This window comes from Vidua chalybeata, chromosome 3 (genome assembly GCF_026979565.1).
Source record: "Vidua chalybeata isolate OUT-0048 chromosome 3, bVidCha1 merged haplotype, whole genome shotgun sequence".
Classification (NCBI taxonomy): Eukaryota; Metazoa; Chordata; class Aves; order Passeriformes; family Viduidae; genus Vidua; species Vidua chalybeata.
Window position 1 is genome coordinate 52,882,267 of NC_071532.1, and position 26,992 is coordinate 52,909,258.

The 26,992-nt window shown below is 39.1% G+C and overlaps 1 protein-coding gene across 3 annotated transcripts in view; it reads right to left on the bottom strand.

Moving 5' to 3' along the window:
• Nucleotides 1-26,992, bottom strand: part of SYNJ2 (synaptojanin 2) — a 65,630-nt gene that overhangs the window by 35,201 nt on the left and 3,437 nt on the right. For 2 of the 3 annotated variants that reach the window (XM_053937822.1, XM_053937821.1), the window contains exons 2-5: nucleotides 20,839-20,925; nucleotides 12,402-12,672; nucleotides 9,789-10,014; nucleotides 1,457-1,540 (exon numbers count right to left, since the gene is read on the bottom strand). In XM_053937822.1, the coding sequence (XP_053793797.1) occupies nucleotides 1,457-1,540; nucleotides 9,789-10,014; nucleotides 12,402-12,672; nucleotides 20,839-20,925 (668 nt within the window). Of the gene's footprint in view, nucleotides 1-1,456; nucleotides 1,541-9,788; nucleotides 10,015-12,401; nucleotides 12,673-20,838; nucleotides 20,926-26,992 lie in introns of those variants that run through there. The other variant, XM_053937823.1, reaches the window with a different exon arrangement.

Here is a 26,992-nt window from a genome sequence, read left to right on the forward strand (position 1 = left end):
ATTCTTACTGCCCTTGCCTTGGTAGAGAGGGATGCATTTATACCAGTTCCATGGGTTGTGTATTCTGAATTCTTTCAAAAGTATCAGAACAGTGATTCAAAAATATGAAGGATGAAATTCTGTACCATCAAACTAACAGGTCTTTTGATATGGATGTCAAAAACAGTAGCCTCAAGTTCCTTTTGAATGGTAGCTACTGTTACAAAGTTATTACAGAGGGCTTCTTTCCTCTCCAAAAATTACACTCCTAAATATGTATAGGATCATGCATTGCTTCCTATACTTCATCACCTTTATTTGTTTTTCATGAGGTTGGTTTCTGCAATTCTTTCTAACACCAGTGCCAGTACATTCACACCCAAGGAGTAAGAGTACATAATCTAATCCAGATTAGGCAAAAAAACCAGGCCTACTAAAAAAATAAAAAATTATGTTTAGCTAGAGATATTACCCACTAGCCAAAATTACTTGAGGGAATGCTCAATGGCTCTGTAACATACAGAACAACAGTGCTGGATACAGCTACACCATGGGCAGGACATGCACAATCATATGGACAGACTTGCTTTATAAAAAGAAGCAAGTATTGCACTAGATGGTGTTAAAAGACAACGGGGATCCTTCATTAATTTCCTTTTCTGCTAAACCAGTGCCTCTAAATAGGTTCTAGTTTAATGATCAAAAAAAGCATCATGTAACCTTTAAAGTATCTTAAAAAACCAGTTATGCAATGTACTTTCTCTACCAAACACATAAATATATGTGCACACTCATTTCAGTTGCTTATCCCTCTGTTAAGAGAATGCAAAGTGTCCTTAGGAGGATTCTTATTTGGCCTTACAACTGTATATAAACTACAAGTTACAGATCATATGTAGCCCACTAAATTTGATGCAATAATCTCATTATAAAATCCTACATCTCTGCCTCACAAAAGATTAGATTAGATCATTATCACCCTTTTGACTGAAATCCCAAAAACATGCCATCCAGACAGTTTACTTTGTTTCATGGTAGCATGCTCCTATAGAGCACTGGTATCCCTAGATACTCCAGCTATAATGTGGAGGTCAATATCATAAAGCCAACCAGGCATTTCAGAGGAATAAAACTGAAAATGCTATAAAGATATAGCTGTAAGCTTCAGTTTATAACATTAGGACACAGTCCCTTACAAACAGTTCCCTGTAGAGGCATTCAAACACACAAAATGTTAAACTTCAGTCACCTATAGCCATTTGTCTGGTATAGTTCTGTTTATCTAAACACACAAAATTTCCTACAAGGTAAAAACCTAAAATGAAAGAGCTCAGCACTTTCACAGAATAAGCTTTGAAGCTCAAATTAAAAAAAAAAAAAAAAAAAAAAAAAAAAAAAAAAAAAAAAAAAAAAGTTAATTCTAAATTATAAGTAACAAGAGAGAGAAGCAAGGCAGGCTTTCTGATTATTTCTTTACCTGAAGCCCCGTTTGCTCCCAAAACAGTGGAACAGAACCTCTGATCTGCACAAAGGAAGAGACATCATCATCCAAGTAAATTGTCTGCAAAAACAAAATAAAGGAAAGTAGTTCTGCAGTTAGATCTATCAGCCTGTGGTCCCTTCATCAGGTGACAGTTAAAGACACTGAACTCAAAGGGTAAAAAAAGTAAACCATGTATCTCCCTGTATCCACTTACCGCTCAGCCTCTTTTCCATAGTCTCACAGGCAGTGGAACAAAGCACAACGTATTTGCTTTCATGTCATCACAGCAGATTCAACTCACTTCTCACCAGAAACAACAGAAAACGTAAAACACCACCACATTTTTCATCCACAATCAAGATGGATTTGATCTACTGGTGGAGACACTCGGAAAGACCAGGCATATACTCTCCTGCTGTCCCTCTCACAAAACTTAACTGTGCAAAATGTCATTGCTCCTTGTGACTGATGATGGGTAATGTCAGGTGGGGGATAAGCTTATCTCCTGCTGTATTTACCATTTCTTATTTCACTGCATGCTGTGCCTTGTCAGAGAATCCAAATAAAACTCTGTGAAACCAGCAACTTTGCCACTCCCATCCTGTGGTACAGTGAACAGCAATGTGATCTACTTCTTTTCCAGAGGGCTTACAGCAAGAGGTTCCAAATTCTCCACTTCCTTTCCCAACCAGACCTCAAACTCTCCCTTTATGTGTTCTCAGGATCATTGTAAACAAGCTGATTTTGGGTCAAATCCATATGAAGAACAAAGACTGATTTCCCCTTTTGCCTTCCCCTGCCCACAGTCCCCAATCAAAGTGTTACATTATGTTAACTTAGCATAAAAGGCACTATCTTCAGATTGAATATGACCACAGAGCAACTGTGCAAAGCCCAGCTCACTCCTCTGGCCTATACTTAGCAGTGGAATCCTGGCTGCTCTCCACGGAGGATACATGATACACATCATACACATCTCCGTTATCTCATGCATGACAATGACTGCTCTGCAGCCCTGGGGAGGAATGGTATCCAGGTTATCCAGGTAGCTGCACTCACCACACCATATCATTTGGCACAGCTGCTGCCAGCTGGCTAGTAGCTCTGAAAATAGAATGGAACATAAAAATGGATTTCTCTACACCTCTAAAGTGTTTTGTCTTTTTGGATTCGCCACTAGATGTGGCCAATGGCTGGCTCAAGTAAGTGCCTGACCTTGATCTCTCATCTTCATAAGCATTATCAGTGTACAGTTTTTAGAGCTACATGTGTGAAAAAAGAAGAGGTATTTAGATAAAATTGGTGACAAAACATCTAATATCTACCATATTTTTGCAGAGCACCTGAAACTGTCCCCATTTCACTAAGATGATTTAAGTGGCTTCATCATGGACACAATGTCAGTGCTAGAAGGATAGTCAGCCCAGACCTAGTGCAAAACTATGTTTCTATCTTTTTAACTTCTCACCAAAGCATTAAGAATCCTTTTCTCTGTTACATTCCATTCTAGCACAACCTCTGCAAGAGAGGGACTGCTCAGAGAAGCTTTCTTGCAAGGCCTGTGTCACAGTTTGAGCAATGTGGCTCTAAAACATGCTCTCACAGTAAAGTTTTCTGAACATTATTGGCACCTGAGTGCAGGAGTTAATTTCCATGGCAACACACTGGTGTGCCTTTTCTTTTTGAACATTTGTGCTCAGAAGAGATCATTCCTCCTGCAGCTGGACTATGAGAGGAATAAGCAGCCCCACCTTCTTCCTCTTTATCACATTCTCCCTGAGATAGGTCATGCCAAGATGAGTCAGAGACTTCTACACACTGAATCATCTTTTCACTCACAGACATGGACCCAAAGAAGCTCACTCTCGCAAATTAATAGCACTAATACAGTCCCAGCATTATCCTGACTAATACTAAATGAATATCAGAACCTGAATCTGTGCAAAAAAATATTCAGGACTGGCCTACTTAAAATTTTGACAACAATCATCATCTTAGCAATTAATGAGTAGAAATGAAACATCTAATGATGAAAAATACAGGCAAAGCTTTACCTGAAGTACAAGGTGGCCACTCAAACAGCTTGCTCCAGAGGATCAATTTTCTTTACATTATTCTGGGAACTCCCTGTTTCTACACCTAACTGCAAAACTGACAACTCCAGTATTTCTTTGACCAGCTCTTTCAGACATCCAGCTGTAAATCTCTAGACCCACTGACTAACAGATAGTAATTCTAATTCAGTACCTGCAGTTTAACATCCTTCTGAGTAACAGTTTAAATGGGAAGTATTTCCTCAGTTACAGACCATGAACTTATAACCTACCTTCTTCCTGCCACATACAGAAGAAAAACACTGACCAAACATTTATTTCTGCATTAACAGATCCTCTGTTTCCACTTATTAGTGAGTTAACAGATGTTTGTTACCAGTTCCACTCATATTTTCTGTTCAGTGGTTTTGACCCATTACCTCTTCTGTTTTCTGCTCTATTAAGCTGTCCATTTGGAGAACTGAACAACAACCAAAATATTCAAATTATTTGGTCATTCCTGTAACCTAAACAGGATGCCTAAACCTTGAGGTGGTGGTCTGGGGGATCTTCTGTGAAGCTGAGGTCTAATACAGGACTCTCCTATGATGGCAGAACATTTTAAAGAAACTGACATTTTTTATGTATGTTGCCATGTAGCTTTTAGAAATTAGATGAAGTTTTTGAACTGGGAGCACAGCCTCTCCAACACAGTCATTCACAAGAAAGTTTTTTTTTTTTCCTGTTCGCTTACAGGGCTCACCATTCTGTTCTCTGGAGCAATTCTCTGGTCTTTCACAATCCTTTCACCTCATTCTCATGACCCAGATGAATCCAAAATTATTTTCTTCCAAGCCGCCAGCGAGTTGGAAAAAGACCTAATATTTTTTTAATGAGCGGGAGACTCAATAAAATGACTTTTGTGCCAGTCATTCCTTCCTAAACAGACTAACCATTTCATTAAGCATTATAACTGTGCAAATCTTCCCTCAGTTTCAGTAATACCCACCATCCTTCATTCACCACTCCAAGGAGCATGACCCTTGATCCTGACACTGCCTTTTAGTGTACACATCTCTTGATCTTACAATATTAGTGGCAACAGACTTCCTACCAGCAGACTTGTTAAGAAAGCAGGTTTAAAGACTAAAACAGTATTCCAGATCAGGAATGCACATAATCTTAGTAGCCACATACACTGTAAGAAATCCTATTTGCTAAAATCTTAAATAAGCACTGATAATATATTTAGATTGAAATTACACTGATAAAGAAAAGATTACAACTTCATTGCTTATGCCTGGACAAGTTTCTTTTCTCATATTCTTCACAGCCTTGATCAGTTTTTGTGCACAATGTTATGTTTTCTACAAGCACTGTCCCACTTTTTTGTTCTAGTTTTGACTTTATTACCCTGTCCTCTAGTAGAGCCATTTCCCTTATTCTAAGGTACTAGACAAAAGATGAAGTTCTTTAAGAAAAGAAAACTTAAATAAAGAAAAGAAAAGAGACTTAAATAAAAGTGAAATGCCTTATGTCCAGAATTTTCTTGTCCTCTGTTTTCCTTTTCTCATGGACAAGAAGATCATACTGGTTTTTCTCTAGGAGTTTAACAACAATCAGTTACTTTTTGGACAACACTTGCTCATTAGGATTTATATATACTGCTAGATCTCTGTCTTTGTGGAGTCTTATCTCTCGTCTTAGATCCAAAATGACAGCAAGTTGGTGCCTATGTACCCCAGGGAGAATGGTAATTCCTACCAAATCCTCAAAACACTTGAGGACTACTTCATTAATCTCAAGAGTTCTGGCCCATACTACAATCCAACCCAGTGAGCTGCATGAACTTTCAGACCAGGTTCCCATCAGACAGCACTGTAGTAAAGGGATAGTTAACCCATGTGGAAGACCTATTTGCCTTAACAGTAGATTACTTGGCTGACCTCTGGTGTTAGAATTTGCCATGTTTGTCTTTCAGCTTCTGTGGTCTTAGACTCTCTTTGTGGTCTCTTTCTCCAACTCAGGATCAAGGGTGATAGTATTGACAGTTCCATGGGACATTTTTCTATCTTTCTCTTCCGTTGCATAGGGCCAGACCTTGCCCCTGCGATCCAAGAATCTTTCCTGGTAAACAAGCTTCATGCACAGGTACTGCTAGAAAGCTTCTGAGCAAGAAGCAAGAAGCAAATATTCAAACATTAGAACTGGTGTTCTAATCCCAGCATGCTGTGCCCATTTATTGCTTGGAATAATTTATTCACTAACCTCTATCACTCAGCTTCATGAGAAATAATAATCACCCAGTCACAACTTCACAGAGACACAGTCCCTGATGAAATGGATACTCAGATGGCTTATTGGGGGATCCCCAGCTCTGCCACACAAAAAGCACGGACAGCAGATGGCCTAAAAATACCTCTCTGTGAGTGCCTTTAGCTCAGACCATGGGACCCAAGGATATATTTGCCAAAATAATCTTTTTTGCCTTGCCTGGGGTCATACTAAAATTTGATCCGGAAAATAAATCAACCACATGATTGCATCCATTCCTCTCCTGGACAGCTATCCAACACAGTCTAGGAGGTATTGTGAAATAGGGATAATTTCCCTTAATCCACGTCTGACATTTTTTTTTGAAACTGGAAGAAAGGGAAGGTTAATTCAAATTCATGGTATTTCCTTTTAATGCTTTCTCAAGGTTTCAATTTTCTTTACTGAACAATTCCATGAAGGGAAAAAAACTGAAACCATTTATTTGTATTTGGTTAATTAGAATTATTCCTTGTAATCCACATACTAAGATTTTAGCATAACTCTGGAGGATAACTGGGAGAAGAGCTAAAATATAAACAGTAACAGGCACACAAACAAAATGAAGAAAGCATTTCTAGCTCCTCAAAGCTATCAGAAGAAAAGAATTACAAAAATGCAACACAGTCTCAACTTCAAAAGATTACTAGGGGTGGAAGAAAAGGTGAAGGAAAACATTTAAGCTACAACTGAGAAAGAGAGACTGATTTAAAAGCTGCTTGAGAATTAACTGCAATACTTCAAGCACTGCAAGTAGAAAGGGCTACCATCCTATACAAAATATTTGTCTGCAAATCTGAAAGTACACATTGAAGGGATTGCCTTATTTTCCCTTAATTTTGTTTTTCCTTGTTTCCTATGATATTTTCTTTCTTCTTTCTTCATAAAGACACAAGCCAAATAACCAAAAAGCTTAAAGATATACTAGAAGTTGTTATTTCTTTTAAAGGAAAAGTGAAGGTATTTTACTTTTTCCCCCTTCTTCTCAAACACTGAGTCACAGAAGTTAAGTGAGCCCACAAAAAATGACTCATTGCAGAGCTGAAATGCCACAAGGCTAAACTCAGTGGGAGACAAAAGCATACGATCTATGCATAAAAGAGCTGCCTGGAGATAAGATTAATTGTTTCTTCCTCTTCTAAAAACAGAAAAATGTTAGAAGCAATTCCTGCAAAGAGGGGAAAAGTCCTGGGTTTTCAGAATCCTAGGGTGCTATTTATCCATAAAAGCACATAGCCAACATGCCATTCTACTGTACAGACTCCAGCAAATGGAAACAAAATGTTATTCAGCCAAGATATTACTTCACAGGAGATTAGTCAGCCGTTTACTATGAAAGTAGGAGAGAGTTTATTCTTGGACTCTTCCTTCCTAATGGCAAGGGGATGCCAGCTTGAACTGGATCTCAGGCATCCTAGTGGTTAGCCCAACTTTGTTTTCTTAGGACATGCAGCTTGGTAAAACTAGTGTTTAGCACTATTAGTAACAGCAACTTTCTTTTCCTTCTTTACTTTGGTTTTTGAAACCAAACAAAAACACACAACCCTTTAAAACTGCAAACTCTTGTTATAATTTTGAACCTGCACAAGCCTTTCACCCTAAAGCCATTTCACTCTTGCACTTTTGCTTATCCAGTTGTAAAAAAAACACTCAAAAGCCTTCAGTCTCCCCACTTCAGCATCTGGCTGAACTGGAACAAAGCACAGCAATTCCCATGAAGAGCCTGACCCAGACCTAGGGAAGGGAAGCATAAGTAATCAAGCACTGTTTTGCCACTCACCAGGAGCCAATCTGCAGGTTTTCTGCTGGAATGCAAAGGCCACCTCATTTTTCATGCTAATAATTTGCAACATAATGTACTCCAGGAATATAACAAAATAAAATGAGTTACTTCTGATCCACCTAGTGAGCAGGATAGCAGAAGTACTTCCCATAAGTCATCTGCTAAGTGCAGTGCCACAAATGTGAGACTCACTGAAAAAAAGCTGACAACCCTTTCTAACGCTTTATTTCCCCTGCATTTCAGCAAGAGAACATTCTTCAAATCCTGAGTAGCAGGATTAGTGCTTTGCAATAATATTCATAAGAAGATACTAAAATAAAATAGCAGAATGTACCAGGTATCACTTAAAATGGCAGATCTCCCTTTTTCTGTCCCCAGGTTCCAGAGGAAAACTCCACTTTCCAGTAAGCAGACATATCTGTATCTCCCAATGCACTGACAGACTTTCTAGAAAGGTGTAGATGTCGCAAGACTTGACTTGCAATTGCTTTGGAGCAGTGAATTATTAGCAGAGAATTTGGAGGCTGACATTAGAGACCCAAGCACTGCAGGGGAAGAGCTTCACATTCAACAAGCAGAATTTGTGGAAGCCTGAACACTAAGTGGAAAACTGTCAGCCTAACTGAAAATGCAGGCAAACCAGGATAAGAAGGGACACAAGCAAAAAGTCACCCACATCCCCAGAGAGAACTCTGACCACTGGGCAGAAAGTCACGCATGTAACATTGGGCATGCTTTGAGCACCTCTTGGGAATCAAACCCCACCAGCAGGCTGGGGAATACCAGTCTGCAACTCCTCCAGGCATCCTCCTAAGGATCAAAGCACTGTCAAATCTAAGGTAGCTCTACATGTGTCTTTAGCCAGATCCAGGTAAAATGGTTAACGCTGTATTATGAAGACAACATCTTACAGGAAATGTGGAAAGTACCCAAACATGGCTGGATTTTGGACAAACAGGTGCCTGAAGGCATGCCTGGCTCATGCAGTGGGATAACAGGAAGGAGCTCACTGGGTGAGAGCTGCTACATTCACACATTGCCGTGAAGAAATACTAGTGCTGTCAGCCCACAAAAGTGAGGGGTTTTGAGTGTGGGGTTTTGAGAGGGGGTACCTTCCTCAGCCATCAGGCACAGGCTTTCAATGCCACAGCTCAAGCATCTCCATGCTGCCCTTACTGTTTCATGCTCCCCTTATGAGCATCACATAAGCAATCTACTTTCATTGTACATGCACCTACATCTATAGACACATACATTCACAATCTATATCACATATGCAGCTCTGTAAATATGCCCAGAAGATGCTGAAAACAACCAAATTCTAGGAGCAAATCCCTGTTCTTTGTTGAAAACTACCAGCCATTTGTCTATTCTGTTTATACAGTGATCCATTTCTGTATGATTTATGTTCTGACTGCTAGTAATTACTACTTTAGCTCAAAAAGGAAAAGGTGATTGTACTTGAGTAAGAAAGCACTCACTTCAGCTGGCACAGTACACTTCAGATTCTCCATGGTCCAGTGCTTTTTACTGACTTTCAAGGGAGCAAGCTAAACCATGGGCAATAAAACCAAGTGATTCAGTTGTTTTGTTTGGCCATGCCAATCAAGGGAGCCTGCTGAATGCATTTCACACACATAATTTGTCTCAGCATCAGCTGGAAATGAGGCTTTTACCACGTATGTATAAAAACTGTCATACCACCACACATTGGAGAGAATCCTCCACAAACCAATGGGGAATATAAAAGCAGTTTTCTCCAAAATTAGTTGAATTGGAATTTGGCTGACTCTGAGAAGATGTTATTTTTTCAACATTTTTTCTACTAGAGAAAGATGATTTGACAGTGAACTTTACTAGTCAAATATGAGGTCCCAGCACCTTTGCTAGACACCTTCCTGAATGGTTTAAAAACCCTGTCTACATTTCACTACAGCATCAGATGGCCAGACTTTCACACTCAGGAAAAAAAATGAAGTGTTTGTGAAAACCGTGTGAATGAAAAAGTCAGAAACAGAGAAAAAGATTGCAAAGAAATGCTTAATGGACAAGAACAAACAGATCTGCCATGAAATAATATTTTAAATATTCTTGAAAAAAAAAAACTTGCTGAGTTCCTTTAATTCTCATTGAAAATTCTGCCCCAATTAACATGAGTGGACTAAATTATGCAAAGCCATTGGATACATCCACTTACCTGCTCTGTCTCAACAAAGTTAGACACATGTCCATCATCATTGACCCCTCGGACGTGGAAGCGGACACCAGCTCGCTCGCAGCTGATGCGAGAGATGAGGCAGGCTTTCGCCTTCTTGTGGGAAGCATAAACAGTGCGAATGTCCACGACTCCACAGACCACTTTCAGCAGCCAGTCAGAGCAGTTCACCTGGTAGTGTTTGAAGGGCACATGCAATAGCTGGTTCCTGAAAGGTTCAACAACATACAGACACATTACTGAACCAAACAAACAGACTGACGTGGGTGCCACCTGACAACAATCACTAATTTAATCAATTAATGTTTTATGACCCCTTTTCTGCTGTACCTTATCTCTACCCAAACCCAGGAAATATCGGGAAGAAACCCTTGTGAACTACTACAGTGAACTGAACATGGCAAATTTTAACTACACAGCTTCCATTAGGCTGTTGTCTTTATATCTTGTACATGTCTTATGAATTCAGATGAAAATGTCACTTCTTTCAGCTCCAGAAATTTATATTTAGTAATCTTTTCATGAAGTACAGTGTTGTCAAGCTAATTACTTTTTTTGGAAGGATACTGCCTGGACCTTAGCATTCACTACAGGATGAAGAACTGGTTCAAAATCTACCAGGATTTTCAGAAAAAAAAAATCCAAGCAGCAACTGGATCTGTAAGTCACTGGAGATATTGCAAAAAGTACTACTAAAATGAAGAGGAACACCTGTTCTAACCTTCAAGATCAACAAGAAACTTGTCATGTCTAGTTAACAATGATACTAGCCTCTTCTATTTGATGTTTTTCTTTATTTCATGTTTTAAAATGTGCCTTTAGTCACATAGGAGGGCCAGGAAAATATTTTTTATGACCATGCATTGCTCAATAGAGGATCTGTAAAAGAGAGTGAAACCCCCAAAGAGTTGTTCTTTTAGAGTACAGCATTTACTGGAAAAGGTGCAAGGCATTGTTACATTTTTAATCTAAATATGTAACAGAAAAAGCAGCTCTAAAACAATTTTTGCTGTCTGTTCCACCTCCTTCTCCCAGTTCTACTCACATAGGAAGTCCTCACTCAGGCAAATTTTTTGTTGTTGTTGCAGTTCATTAAACAGGCAGTTTGTATTGCCTATAACTAAGGTCATCTTATACTTTCATTGTATAACTATTTGTCTCATTGTTTACTTTCCTCAATCATCTATTGTTTGAAATTTCCCAGGATAAATTTTCTTTGGAACATCTTTTTGTCATTAATGTGACATTGTCACCACTTTTCCCTGTTCTACAACATATTGGAGAATGGAAACTCTTCAGAATTTACTTCTAGATTAGCCAGAAGCAGCAAAGAATGAAAGTTCAAATATACTTATCTTCCAAGAGGAAAAGTTTCAAAAGACAATAGAGGGAAGAAGAATTGCTTTAAATGTTGTTTCTTTATTATGGGATATTGCCATCTTAGCAGTCTCATTATTGGAGTACAACTCCAATGAACAATGTACAATGAGTACAACTCATTTCTAAGTCATGTGTCTGACTTGACAATGCTTGGTGAGCATTTGGTGAGATATGCATCATTAGCACAGTTGAAAGCAAGTATTTATTATGTATCTTTCTTCAGTTTTAAACCACTAGATCTTACCAGTCAAAATCACATCATAGCTAGAACGATTATTTAGCCTAACTGAACTGCTCTCTCATGTTAATTTATCACCCATTATGAACTTTTTTGCTTATTTGATATTCACCTACTTTGGGCCACAAGCCTCACTGCACATTGTAGCAGCATATCCACATTTACCCCTGCCAGTTATTTTCCACCTACATCAAACCCTCATTTATTTCCAGAACAGCTATGCCTGCTGTGTGACTTTTTGTCTAAAAAGAAGGGGGCGGGAGTGAGGAAGGGTATAGAAATGCAAGCATTATGCTAAAACTTGCAAAGCAAACAAACTGAATTACATCAACCCAGCATTGTGTTGTCTCCTTTCCCCTCAACCAGCACTTACCATAATACGAGATAATTTTTCTTTGCTTTATAAGCACAAGAAAGTAAAAAGCACAGAGCAGTGTATCACAGGAGTTTTCTTTTTTGCAACTTATGTTTGCACTGAGCTGTAAACATATTGATGTTTTCAACTAGTGCACATTACTGAAACAACTAGTGCACATCACTGAAACAATAAACTACAGAATTTAAACACATAGTTTTAAAAATAACAGATACTTCAGTGCAAATGATGGGATTTATGAACAGCTCAAGGGCAGGTTTCCATTAGATAGCTTTAAAGAAAATTATTGAAAAGGACTGCAGGGGAAACTATTCATGACATATAGAGAGATGTTTCTGTAGTATGAGCAATATATATCTTGCATTTCCCCCTTTGAAGCATAAAATGTCGTTTTATAATTGCACCTTCACTATCAGAATAATTTTAATTAAACACAAATTACCATGAATTCATTAAAGCCACCTGCCCCCTAAAAGGACATGTCAATGAAATGAAAGGAGGTAGACTTGAAATGCACATGTTCATTTCCTTTGGAGAATGTCTGACCAATGAGATACAGGTGGGGACAACAGAAGACTTGGGTATAACATGCAGTACTAACCAGAAGAACGAGTTACCAGATTCATAGTTGTTATCACCCTGCTTCTGAGCCCGCACAGTCAGGTCAAAGTTTGAGCCTGCATTAGGCCAGGAGAAATAGAACATCCCAGAGTTCAGTATTTTCTTCAAGGCAGTAACGCGCTCATCTTCCTTGGTTTCTTCCTGGAGAGGACAGAAATCTGTTGCAGTAATTTTGTAAACTTCAGCGTCCAGGATTTTTCCCACCGACGTACAGCCTGTCACCAGGACCAGAAAGTGCAGCCGAGTGTTACCTAGAAAGTGACAGACAGTTACAAAAGGGTTATTTCCAGGTGGACGTGGCTCCTCATCAGTCCTGTCACATGCAATGCCAACAGGGCTCCAGCAGAGGCCAGCGTCTCTGCTTCACGAGGGAACAAACAGGAAAAACAGGCATGCAGGCCACGTTCTTCACATTTCTGAATTCCTCTGAGCTGCAGATAAGTGGCTGCAATTGCACAATATTCCATAACACTTACCCATCTACATCCTTTGTTGCACTAGAGTGTGCTCTCCCCACTGACTTTATGAAGAGCAATCTGCTTACCATTGGAACACTACTTTAAAAATCAATTTCATCGCCCTACAGAACATACAGCATTCAGATTCTTTACTGGCTTCAGTTGAAGCTGGGCATGTTCAGACATTTGTAAAATTTCAGTATTACCAGTTCTTGAGATTCTGCTTTTTATATCACTAAAGCATGTATATGGTTCAACAACAACCTCAGTTATCACTAAAACAATTACAGTTGCCATAACTGTGAAATCATGAAGCAGCTGTACTTCAGGGCCCCAAAACTAAAAGATAAGTTTGGAGCTTGAGAACATCATCATAATCAGATCTTTCATACACAGAACCATCCCCACCTCTGCTCATTCTCTCTGAAATGATAATTAAGAAACAGTAAAACAATTTTTCTGGAAATGCTGGTTTTGCTACAAAGAAACAGCTTGATTCACTTAAATTGGCCTGCAATGGAGACAATGTCATCCTAGTCATTCCAGTTAGTAAGAAAAAGTGGAAATGAGCCAATATTTATTAATTTAGCACAGCAGAATCAACAGCTGACCTGCCAAGAGCAAGTTAATTAGCTAAGGGCATAGTGACAATCTGGGACAGTATGACTTCAGACAGCAAAAGGGAACACTTCTTAGGATCACTTTTCAAACCTCTAGGGTGATCCACTGTCTGAAAATACACACCAGCTCTCACACAACTATTCTTTTTCTGAAACACCAGTAGGGGAGTCCTCGCTTTCAAATTACAGGCTGGCTACAGAAGGGAGATTTAGGGGTGGTTTTCAGCAGGGCCAGAATATTTGTGTAGGCACACGGGACTGGAATGGCAGGACAAGGTGGGAGATTAGATCTTATTCATTCTGTTCTGCTGATTCCAGTTTTGTATAAAGGCCAGTGTAGGTGGTATTTACTAAAAAGCTCTGTTCATCACATTTCTTTCTGTAACAACGCTGTGCTGTGTTCTCCTTCTTGAGTGCTTTCAAGAAGTATGTTCTCTGTGCTTGTGATATCACAGCAGAGGGCTAGAAGTACTGACAGTTTATTCCTCCTTTGCACATGACTTTGTGTAATCATAAAGAGTAGGAGACACATCAGTTATCACGAGAGTTCATAACTGACCGAATACTGCCTTGCAGCCTCCAGAAAGGGTTAGGAGGAGTTAGCTGTCTCACAGGATAGCTAAAAGCTTCTGTGACTTAGCTGAAACCATGCAAAACTGATCAGCTCAAAGTAAACTTCACTCACGAGACTTTGGAAGCAATATATAGAAACACAATTAGCATGCCTTAATATCAGTCAGCTTTGTTAGCCACAAAAAAACAATAGTGAAGGACTTGGAGAGCTGCCTGGGAGCGATGCTGAGACAAAGAGTACAAGTACTTTCCTTGCCTTCGGTGACCTTAAGCTTTCCTAGATGGTTCAGAAGAGATCAAATGAGAAAGTCAACATTAAAATAGCCAAAGAGAACAGAAACTTAATAATACAGGGCTTGTTACCTGTGGTTCTGTCCTTTGAGGAGCTTGTAACCAGTGGAAAATTACTGGATCTAAACAGAATGATCCTCTAGTTCAAGAAAGCATTGAGTAGGAATATTTGCCTTACCTAGAAACTTGCTCTTGCTTACCAGAGACTATAAACTCTTTTTACTACCTCCTCCACTCAACCACTCACCCCGAAATGGGATACTCATCTACACATTCCAAGGTCCAGCATCTCTACTCCCTTAAATCACTAGCTAAAAAGCTCAAAAAAAGTAATCACATCTGAGAAGGTATTGCATTGTCCCTGAAGTATAAGGAGATTGGTTTTCTAAAGCTGTGATACTTTTCTGCCACTGGGCAGTAATTCCACAGGAAAGAGTCAGGGTTGTTCAGCCTGGAGAAAAGAAGGCTTGGGGAAAACCTTATTACAGACTTTCAATATTTGAAGGGGGGCCTATAATGAAAGATGCAGAGAGACTTTTCACAAGGGCTTGTAGTGATAGGAAAAGTGGCAAGTTTTCCACTGAAAGAGGGCAAATTTACATTGAATATAAGGAAGATATCTTTTACAATGAGAGTAGTGAAACAGTGGAACAGGTTTTTCCAGGGAAGTTGTGGGTGCCTCACCCCTGGGAAGTGTTCCAGGCCAGGTTGAAAGGGGCTTTTCAGCAACCTGGTCTAGAGGTAGGTGTCCCTGCCCATGATAGGGGCAGTGGAAGTAGATGGTCTATAAAGTTGTCCTCTGACTCGGGCCATTCTACAGTTCTATATACACAGAATAATCTCTCTACAGTACTCCAAATTACAGAGCAGCCACCATGCACTTTTCATGATACCTTTGAACAGAGACAGGCTGACAAAGGAGCTCACACTTACAGCTCAGAAACTGGAGAAAAAAAAATGAAAAGAGAGATTTAAGGTATGATAAAGCTATCCTGCTTTGCTACTTGGTCCTCTCATACTGCTCTGTGAGCTGAGGCGGTCTTCAGACCAGCTCTAACTTCTCTTATTTGCTTAAATCACTCAGGATTTACTGCAAAACAGACAATGCAGAAACCCTATAACATCACAGCCCCAGCTTAACACAAATCTCTCTGACTCTGTACCTTGGAAAAGGTCCCAAGCCCCATCCTCTGACAGCACTTTCTTTGCAGGTGGTATTTGGACAGTGTTCCTGGGAACCAGCTCTGGGCTATCACTGCACTGTTTGCAGGAGGAAGATCCCTGCTTGATGCGCATGCCCTCTTGGCACAGGGAATAATCACAATACCCTATTGACAGTGCTCTGTGCCTGTGTCCTGTCCATTTTATTCACAGCACGGATGTAGCCATGGGGTTCTGAACAGAGGTAATGCTCCAGTCAACCTTTCACCCTTTTAGAACCTCACACAGCAGAACTAATGCTGCCAAAACACTGCTCTACTATTCATCTTTTAGTCACGTCTCCATTAAGGAGTAAGAAATTACTCACCACTAAGCTATACAGCTACACACAGAGAAGGCTTCCCCTGTGTTCCCTTTTTTTACCAGCAACATCTAGATGGGCCCACACTTCTAAATTATGACATGAAAATCCTTCAGATTGCAGTTACCTCATCAGGTCAACTTCACTTGGTACCAGTCACCAACCACATCAGCTGTAGACTCTTTACCATACCCTACCTTAATAAATAAAAATAAAAATATTTTTATTTCTCCTTTAATTTACACAAGTAGTTTAATGTACAATCCTGATTCATACTAGCCTTTCTAAACTGTACACATAGAGGAAAGAGATTTGGGAATGTAAGAACTGCAATTGAAGGTCAGAACTGTACAAATGTCCTTCCCATCCTTGGGATGCAATCTGGAATGTTTTAATGAAATCTCAGAAATCATTTCAGAGTAAGAAGTGAAGTGTTCTTTACTGGTCATGCTTTCTACAGCAACACATCTATGAAAAAGCAAGACCCACATACAGTACTAAAGAAAAAAAATTATTTCAAAGCTTATGGGCCAAACTTTCATCTCAGATAAATGGGTACCAATGTTCATGCATTGTGACCAAGATCATTATTTTGCCCCATTACAGCTATGAACCACTACAACAATCTGCAAAGAATACTTCTGAAGAAGTGTAAGGAATGTTTTGCTCACAGCAATGTGTGCTGAATGCCTTTTTATTAGGTTGCACAAGAGAGGCACAGGATGAAGAATATTTAGCAGAGAAACAAGACAATAATAATTTCCATCAATTTTTTCAAATGCTGTTGTGAAACCAACAGCCTTTATCCAAGCTGAACAGGAAATGCAGTTCTGGTACGTCACACTGTACAATAATTAGCTGCAGTTTCTGTATTTAACCTGTCTACATGACTCAAGGCAATTGTTTTCCCTGCAGCTTAGGGGATGATTTCAATGTTGCCTATTTTGAGCTACAGAGAAAAGGAGTCAATATTCAATTCTTTTGTCCTTCTTAACTGTAACTATTTCACTCAAGACTGCCTTTTCTTTCCAAAGTGGATTTTTCTCCAATTTTTGCTCTTTCTCCATTCTATCACAGTCATGCCATTGCCTTATGTTCCCTCATACTTTTCCATCTCCACTCCATTTTATAGTCCACTAAAAACCAATTTTGCCTCTCATCTGTCTTAAAAAATAGCAACAGAACACAGCAGAGCAGTACATTCTAACCACCTAGCTGAAAATTCCTGAGGATATCTAAAGCAGAAATATGAAAAGAGCCAAGACTTTCCAAACTACCATTTTAGTCTCAAAGATAATCCTCTTTATCTTTCCTCTAAACACAACCACATTTTTAGGATATGTGCAAAAAGAACAGAAAACAGGTACTCAGTTGTCCTTTTTGCCTTTGAAATGTCTTCCTTTCAACTATACACTGTGTATGTACAGGAGTGAGAGTATGTACACAATCACATTAATTCAAAATGCCTCCCCCAATACAGCAGCTGTATTAAACCATACAACCTATGTGGTGATGAGCTCTCCACATCATATTTTAACACAGGGGTGTTAAAATATCCCCTTATGTATGCATCTCTTCCTGACATCACAGTATCTGAAAAAAAAACACTGTAAAGGCAGCTCTTTTAACACTTTGCTTAAGATGTATTTGTCACTGTTAGATCTTCTTTGGCAGCAAAATCTTGGCTGAGGTACAGCTCAGAGACACTGTACAATTCATTCTGCTGCCATCCATCTCACAAAAGAAAGCAGAAGAACTTAGTGAGTCATGTTAACAGACATAAGTACATAGAAGTGAATGTTATTACTGGTGGGAAACATTAACTTTGTGAGTCAGTTTCACATATTTCATCTACTTTCTTGTGAAAAGCATGATCTACTTTGGCAGGCATACAATGTGATTTATTTGGATTTATAAGTAGTGATATTTACAGATTAATTAAAATGTTCAGAGACATCTTTCATGTCTTGGCAAAAAGTTTCCCCTTCTGCTCTACAAATATATTCTTAATATCCCAGTGGAATGTATTTTCACAAATACTCTCAGTTAATTTAATACTTATGGTCTGCATATTTCCAGTAGTAAGAAAAAATGCTGATACTTCTGAACAAAGTCTGTGCAATCACTGAAGCTCAATGAAGAGCTAGCCAATTATGCCTTTGTTTGCAGCTGCTAAAATACATTATACAAAAAAGGGAAAAGTTATATTGCATTCCTGTGGTTGTTTGACTCACCCTGGCTGGATGCCAGGTGCCCACCAAAGCTGTTTTGTTACTCCCCTCCTCAGCTGAGCAGGGGAGAAAAACAAAATGAAAGGCTTATGGGTCAAGATAAGGGCAGGGAGAGATCATTTAGCAGTTATGGGCAAAACAGACTTAACTTGGGGAAATTAGTTTTATTTATCACTAATCAAAACAGAGTAGGATAATGAGCAAAACACCGTCCTCCACACTTCCCTTTTCCCCAGGCTTAACTTTACTCCCAATTTTCTCTTCCCCAGTGGTACAGGGAGATGGGAAATAGGGGCTGTGATCAGTTCATCACACATTGTGCCACCCCTTTCTCCTCCTGAGAAGAAGAGTGAGTGTGAGAATACTCCTCACACTCTTCCCCTGCTCCAGCATGGAGACCCTCCCATGGAAGACAGTCCTCCTTGAACTTCTCCAGCATGACTCCATCCCATGGGCTGCAGTTCTTCACAAACTGCTCCAGAGTGGGTCCCTCACACAGGGTGCAGGCCTTCTGGAACTAACTGCTCCGGGCTGGATCCCCCACAGGGTCACAAATCTGGCCAGCAAAACTGCTCCAGCATGGGCTCCTCTCTCCATGTGTCCACAGGTCCTGCCAGGACCTTGCTCCACTGTGTGCCTCCCAAAGGGTCACAGCCACCTTCAGGCATCCACCTGCTCCGGCGTGGGGTCCTCCCTGGGCCACAGGTGGATCTCTGCTCCACCATGGACTTCCATGGGCTTCCATGCTTCCCCATGGTCTGCCCCACAGGCTGCAGGGGAATCTGAGCTCAGGCACCTGGAGCACCTCCTGCCCCTCCTTCCTCGCTGGCCTTGGTGTCTGCAGAGCTGTTTCTCTCACATATTCTAACTCTGCCCTTCTCCAGCTTCAGCTGGGCAGTTTTTTTCCCTCTTCTTAAATCTGTTATCCCAGAGGCACTACCACTGTTGCTGACGGGTTCAGCCTTGACCAGCAGCACATCTGTCTTGGAGCCTGCTGGCATTGGCTCCATTGGACACAGAGGAAGCTTCCAGCAGCTTTTCAGAGAAGCCACACCGGTAGCCCCTCCTGCTACCAAAACCTTGCCACACAAACCCAGTACAATTCCTTTGCAGTGTTAATCCTGTACATAAGCAACAGCTAACTCACATGTAAGATAGAAAGTCTAAACCAGAGTGTGACAAAAACTTGGGCTACATCTTGAATAGTGAGATAGCAGACATGCATCTTTGTTTTTTTAAACATGTTCAGAAGCAGAAAATGTTTGCTTACCTTCACTTACCATTACAGCATGACCCTCTGACTTTTCACTGAATTTTAACAATCCCTTCCAAAGCAAGTCCTGTACCAGAACTTGTAATCTAATGCTAGAACAAGGCAGAGGTACAGTGACAAAGCTCAGAAAGGAAAAACCCTCACACTTTCAGAGCACTGAAGTTAAGCATATGTTGTTTGAGAAAAAATAAGGACATGATAAAAAGTCATTGAGAATATTTCACATTCCATTTGAAATCATTCACCTTTTAACATGAAGAAGAAAATTGGATACATTTGTTTCCCACCAAAAACTAACCTTATATGTAGCTTGAAGAGATTGAATTAAATAGCTACATTCCTTTATTACTATAACAGGATTCATTAGACTTCTATGAAGAAAAACAGACCCAAGTGCCAAGTAAAACTAATTAGGAGTCCTCAGCTTTAAATTACATTAGCAAATTGATATAAATCTCCAGAGAAATGTCTAATTAACTCCACAAGAAACAAAACAAACAAAAAGTCCACATTCATTAAAAAAGACTAGATGGACCTACAGCTTTAAATTATGACACAAAAATGCTTCAGATTGCAGTTGCCTCTTCAGGTCAATTTCAAGTCATATTTCTCAGGCTGCAAAATGGTAAGCAGGGTATAAAAAGTCACAAGTATATCTACTGGCCTAAAGACACCAGTGCTCACACCACCACTGCCTTTGGTAGACTCTTTGACCAAGCATCAAGTTATATGGAAAAGTCTTGTCATTTCCAAGTGAAAATTAGGGCTCATTGTAACAACCCGGGAACAACGCGTACTGTGCTTTTTTATTTATGCATCTAAATCATCCGTGATTTTTAAGCACTGTGTAAGGTCCTATTATGTTCAAATCAATCACCGCAGTTCTCTTCTTAAAACATGTTATTTCCATTAACATTCCTGTAGGCAGCGTAATAAGAAGTCTTTTGCTAAATCAAGATTCCCAAACCGTACCAAAATTTACAGCAATGACAACATTCCTTACTATACTAATTGAAGCCAGAGGCCTTCTTCTGCAAATCCTTATCCATATGAATGATTAAGGGCAATTAGGCATTATAGCAAGAACTGGCAATCTGCAGTCCTGTACTCTCAGATGACCATGATAATCAGTGTCTAAACATGATCCTTAAAGAAGAGAAGAATTAAGAAATCATAGCTTGCCTTGGACAAGTGTTGTAGGGAAAGAAGAATGGCAATTGTCTTCAGGCAGCTAAGAATGTTAGACAAACAAATTAAGAAAAAATCCATCCATAATTCAGTGATGCGATTTTGGCCCAAAATAGAAAAAGAAACAGATCTTTTCCAGACTGTACATGACAAAGTACAACTAGCTTTCACAGTTTAAGGAACTAGACAACATTAGCCACTTATTCCCATTTAGCATTGTCGGGGCATTTTATAATCTCCGTCATACAGATGATGACTTACCACATTTAAGCTGAAGCTCTCCTAAGCAGCCATAAGCATCCATGAGTTTTTCATACTGTCCTTTAATTGCATCCTTTTCTTCTGGAGCTAAGAAACAAAGAGAAAGGTAGGAAACTTCATTATCCAGTCTTCATAAAATTTTCAGACTGCTATTACTCCTATTGCATAGGAACCAATGCTACCTAGGTTGCTTTTTCTTAGTCAACAAGACTACAGTGCAAAGTTAGGGTTAAAATGTTGTAAAACCATAGAGATTAAAACATGATGGGACAGAAATGCGCATCTCCACACACCACCCTAGAAGAAAATAGAGCACTCACTTTATTTTCAAATCAACAGGATCATTAGCAACAATTTTATTCTATGGTACAGATGCCACATCAGTGTCAGAATAAATAAAGAAATATATGAGCACATGTAAAATTTACACTGTTGTAAAATGAACAAGAATAAATCAGTCTTGCCATAAGCTAAAACATAATATTTTGATGATAATATATTGCTATGTCTTGATGTACAAAAAGAGTTTATACTTCCAGACTCTCAGTCTAATTCCAGACAGAACTGGAATTTTTTTATGCAAGATAACATGACTTGATGTAGACACAACACCAGATGTTGATTTCAAGAGGAATTACACATATTTTAGTGACGTAAGAATTACATAATTAAATAAATAAAGGGTCAGATGCTCATATTATATTTGTGCATTTCTGCAACAAGCAAATTCAATGGGCACATACTGAACATTTAGATATTAAGCCAGATCACAGATCAAACTTGTCACTGGCTACTTTAACATAAAACCAGCATACTTCCTGAATGAGTAAATCTGCATTTTGTATATATTTCCCAATGAGAAGCAAGGTTAATCTCCCAAATGAGGAAAATAGACTGCAACCCTCAAATGTCCTTTTACTTCTTGAACTACAGACAAACAGCAACATAGTACTTTCAGAGATTTGCTAATAATATGCAATCTTATGCTCCTAATTAACTTCAGCAGTTAAAACCTGAAACCTCTGGGCATAAAAAGGACAAAATTAACTGCTTGCAATGGATGATAGAAGAGAAAAGAAAGAAAGAAACTTCTCTTCATAAATCTCAAGAGGCAAGGAGATCAGTGAGAAACATTGAGAAAACAAATAAATATTCCATATATTGCTGACACTTTGAAGTGAAATGAAGGACAATTCCTCTTGCAAAATTCCTTAACAGAGGCAATCCCCAAGAGTAATTAAAACATGTTTATCTCAATTTTTGCACTGTGACAAATAAAGAAGACTTGTTTAATTATTTCTTAATTTTGTTTTTACTACCATAGTTTCACAACTTACTTACTCTACTTTCTTAGAATACTGAGTAATTCAGGAGAAACTAGCAAAATGTCGATACCACACACACCAGTGAAGTAAAGCATACACAGACAGAGGATAAAGTGATTTTTCTTGGGTAACATAAATCTCTGGACAATAACGATTTAAATACTCAGTAATGGCACATTTTAAGGGCTGAGACTCTGCAAGTTCAGTTCCCAGGCACTTAAAGAAAACCAATTTCACAAAACCAGTTTAGATAGACTAAAACAACATTTCAGTCTTTGAAAAAAAACTCCCTATCAAGGCTTTCTTATGTATTAGAAAAAAACAGGTTAAAAAAGACGATGCTTCATTTTCCATGGCATCTTTACTAAGCAGAAAAGAGCAGCAACAATATACTGACATTTTTTCGTAAATCTGTTCCCTCCTTTAAAAGCTGTCTACATTAAAATAATTGGGCTACTTTAAAATAAAAAGGGAAAACCGAAACCAAAGTTCTTGCTCCAAATATTCCAGCTTTAGGAAGAAATCTAAAACAAGGGAAACACCAAGAAATTCAGATCTGAGACAGATGCAGGAGCTCAGAAAGCTGCAGGCCAGGCACAACCTGAAAGCATTTCAGAGGTCACTTTGAAAGCATGGCAATGCTCTTCAAAATAGAATTCCAAGTTGGAAAGTTGGCTGTTAAAAGTGTCTGGTAAGAGCACAATCCAAAAGAATGGAATTTATTTCAGCGTAGAATTAGGCAACACATAGCTCATTCCACTACTGGCAAGAAGTACCTGCCACTGGCATGTATGGAACCCACTGAAGTTTCCCAGGTCAAGCCAGTGGTATCACACACCCGTCAGCTCCTGGCACAGGATTTCTCCAAACACGCAGCCAAACAGCTGTGTTTTGGCAGTCCTGGTCCAGAAATGCCGCCGTTCTGGGCAGGCCACTTGTCAGAACCTGTGCCTGCACAGCAGCATCAGTCAGGACAGCAGCACCAGCAGAGCTGCCTGGAAGGAAGGAGCAGGAAAGGAACATGCCCAACAGACACAGCTATGACTGTGGGTCATGCAGAGAGGCCAGAATGTCTTAGTGCCGATGGACCACATTTGGGGGGGTGGTGTGTGTAAATTCCCTTTGTTAAAGATACCGATGGAATTTGTTAAACTGCCCTGTTAAACTCCTTGGTGTTGCACAAAGGACATTATTGTAGAGGGCTTGAGCTAGGTTCATATCCTGTTATTAAAAAGAAGTATTTATAAATCTCAAAATCTTATTGAAATCTCAAATAACTGTCATTAAAACCTAAAACATCTCCTAGAGCATTCAAGGACTGCTCAGACACAAGTCAGAATCAGAAAGAGTGTGGCTACACAGAGAAAAAAATTTATGTGCTACTTTGTTGGATGAAGATAGTTAAAGGTAAATATTTCTATAAAACACTTTAACCCTTGTAAAACAAGAGGCATGCAATAATTAAATTAAATCAAGCTGCAATAAAATCAATTTGAAAAAAACCCACACCATGAAAAGACATACAACTACATAATACCATATGGCTTAACCAAGTGTGACTTCCTGCAATTTCAATTTACCAGCTAACAGGAACTGGTCAAACATATGCAGTTTCCTTCATTCAACCCCTCCTTAGGGCTGAACCCCCAGACTTCAGCAAGATTCAGCACAACTCTCAAGCATATGGACCCCAGAAAGGTCAGCAACTGGACTAAGAGGGTAGAGAAAGGTACCATAGTTCCAAGTCCAACACTAAAGACAGACACAGTAATACCTGCAACTTCAAGATAAAAATGAAGTAAAAGTTCCTGGGGAAAAAAAAAGAGTCTGAGACTGCATTATGGATTCTGTTTCTCCCTTGTGATTTTTCAGCCTGATTCTGGAAATAGTCACCTGCTGTAGGTACTGCTATAAAAATGTAATCTCAAGCATATTTCTAAGTACTTTAAGAAACATAGGATTGGTGTCATGGGATGACTTTATTCGTATCATTTAGCATCTGGGGGAAAGAGGTGTGAACTTTCCCCAGAAACAGGGAAAAACTATAATCAAACAGAAATTTCATACCAAAACTCCCATACATACATTACCATAAGCATTTTACCTAGAAATAAGTCCAATGTCTGGTAGTATATAAGTTTAGACAATTATCTCCAAATTGTGTTTTCAGTCACCTGCAGACACATTTAAAGTACTCTGTTGTATTTTCAATATCTTTCACCACTAAAATCTTCCTGTTCACATTCAGTCCAAGCTACACAGGCATTATGAGTCAGAAACACCATAAAGGCCAAGCAGTACAGAGTTGGGAAGAAGTCTGTGGTCAGAGTTACAGTTAAGAGAATCCAAATATTTAAAATATTAAGCAATATATTTACCAATTTTCTAGTAAGATACATTTCTGGTTGAAAACAAAACAGAAAACTGGCATTTTGGAAATATCAGTTCCCTGCTTTTCTACATTAGATTGAGAACAATCTGCTCCTAGTGAGAGCATACTTGGAGTGAGTTTGCATACTTGGATGTGCTTATATGAATATATTAATTCACAATCAAAGAATAATGGATTAATGAAACCACCAAGTTTCTACTGGCCAACTCCATGCTGCTGCAGGCAGTCAAGAAAATAAAAGGGAAGCCCCTAAGTGAATTCTCTGAAGCTTGGCCATTATCTTTATGTGGTTTCTGCCATAGATGACTCATCTTTACATAGAAACTTGCAGCAGTCACTACAGACATAACCACTACAAAGAATTCATCCCTCACAACCACTACTTGTCTCCTATCATAGAAAACAAGCCTTGTAATCAACACTCTACACTTACACATCTTCCCTTTTTTCTGTACCCAGTTTGCATTTTGACAATAGTGAAAGAATTGCAACACAAACTTTTTCCTATAATCTAAAGCAGTGATGTTCAGCCTGAGACACCATAGCTTGCAAGTGCCCAGTGCCAGCATAACCAAGGAAAAGAGGACTTCTGCTCTGTGGACTGCTTCTAGAAATGGAAAAGTTTGAACACCACTAAACTACAGAAAACTTCACAAAAGTTTGTGCTAGCTGTATGAATATTCTGGTGTAGGAGTAGAAATGAGCCATGGTGGAGGGCTCACTGTTTTGGACAGAGTGCTTAGAAATACATTCACAGTACTTACACAAATACTGGTGTTTGATTTCCAAACCCCACTCAGTGGCACAGTGGTTCACATAAATACAAAACCAAAGCAAGTTGTAAACAGTGAATGTACTTACAGCACAGAAACTGCTTTCTGTACAAAAGAAGGAAAAGATGCACAGGTATATTACTGCTACTTCCTGGTTTTGCAAGACTTTACCCTGATTTCACTCCACTGCATCGGAGAACCACACACACACACACACACACACCTGCAACTGAAGCAGCAGAGGCGGCACAGAGCTCCTCCACAGCATGTACACACACCTTAACTCTATATAAAGTTTGTCTCTAGTAAAGGCTAACTTCCCAGATCTGTGGGTAAAAGTCAGGAAAAACCTCAGACATATTTGCAAAAAAAACCACACTGTATCAGCTTTGAACTTCTGTACTTTCCAGACACCATGGTCATTTAGGATTTAACATAACAGGTGATGTAACATCCTTTATAAAACCAGCTGCAGAATCAAAGAACCTGCAAAAAAAAAAAAAAAAATCTCTGCAGCCTTTGGCTCTGCCCTTGAGAAAACATATTATTATGCTGAAATTCAATAGCAGAGCACTCCTGTCAACAGCTTTTCACTGAAACTACCTGCCATAATAAAGTTAAATCACCATATTTTCAGCACTATAGCTTTAGTTTAATTTAGCAACCGCCTTGACAGCAGTCCAGAACTACCTTGTGCAGTCCACTTCATCTGTAAACCACTGAAACTGTAATGTGTTTAAACTGGGAACAGCATCTCTATCTATAGTCCCTGTTGTATTAAGCAAAAATTTCTAAATCAATGACAATTTTTCTTCATCCTTTACGATTCTAGGTTTCTTCCACAGAATGTATTGATGATCTAGTTCAGAGAATTCCTGGAAGAATTGTTTCAGGCTGTCACCCATCCTTCTGGAGATGACTGAAGCTTTAAGATTGCCAGTGGATAAGGGGGGGAAAAAAAAGTCTCCAGCAAAATGTGTCATTCAATTCAAAACAGTGAATTTTACCCTCCACCCTACAGTGACTTCATGAGAGAAGGAAAACAAACTCCCATCCTCAAAAATACTATTTAACTTACGGTAGAACAGAAAACTGTTCTGTTGATGTCACATCACTATACAGATTAAGGGGTTTAGGGATGTGCAACTAGGTTTCCTGCAATGATTTTTTATTTCTTGATTTTTCCAAAAGTTTTTTCATTTAGGTTTCCATTACAGGACAGGTGTTCTCATTTTATAAATTGCTGACATTCAGGCAATTAGAGATCTTTACAATACTTTTCCACTATTTTTCAGGTATTAAATCTCTGTATGCAGTAAGGAAATTGTGAAACATAATCCATTTGCAACTAAAATTGTCATTGTTCTCTTTATAACATATCAAGAGAAGAAAAAGTTTGTTAGCTTACACACTTGGAAGTGTTTATTTCAATGAGGAGTTTGCCAGAGGTTTATGCCTGTGTTGATATTATGTCTGTACAAGTGTGTGGTTTTTCAGATTTCTTTTTTTGTAACACCACTTCTAGGACAATTCTCACTCCCTTCTGCCACTTGAACTAGGTTAAATTCAACATTTAAATTTCTTCCAGTACAAAATTATTATAGAAGCAATTAAACTTTACGTAAGTGCAGGTGTCATGCCTGCTCAAGGGCAGAGATACTTGG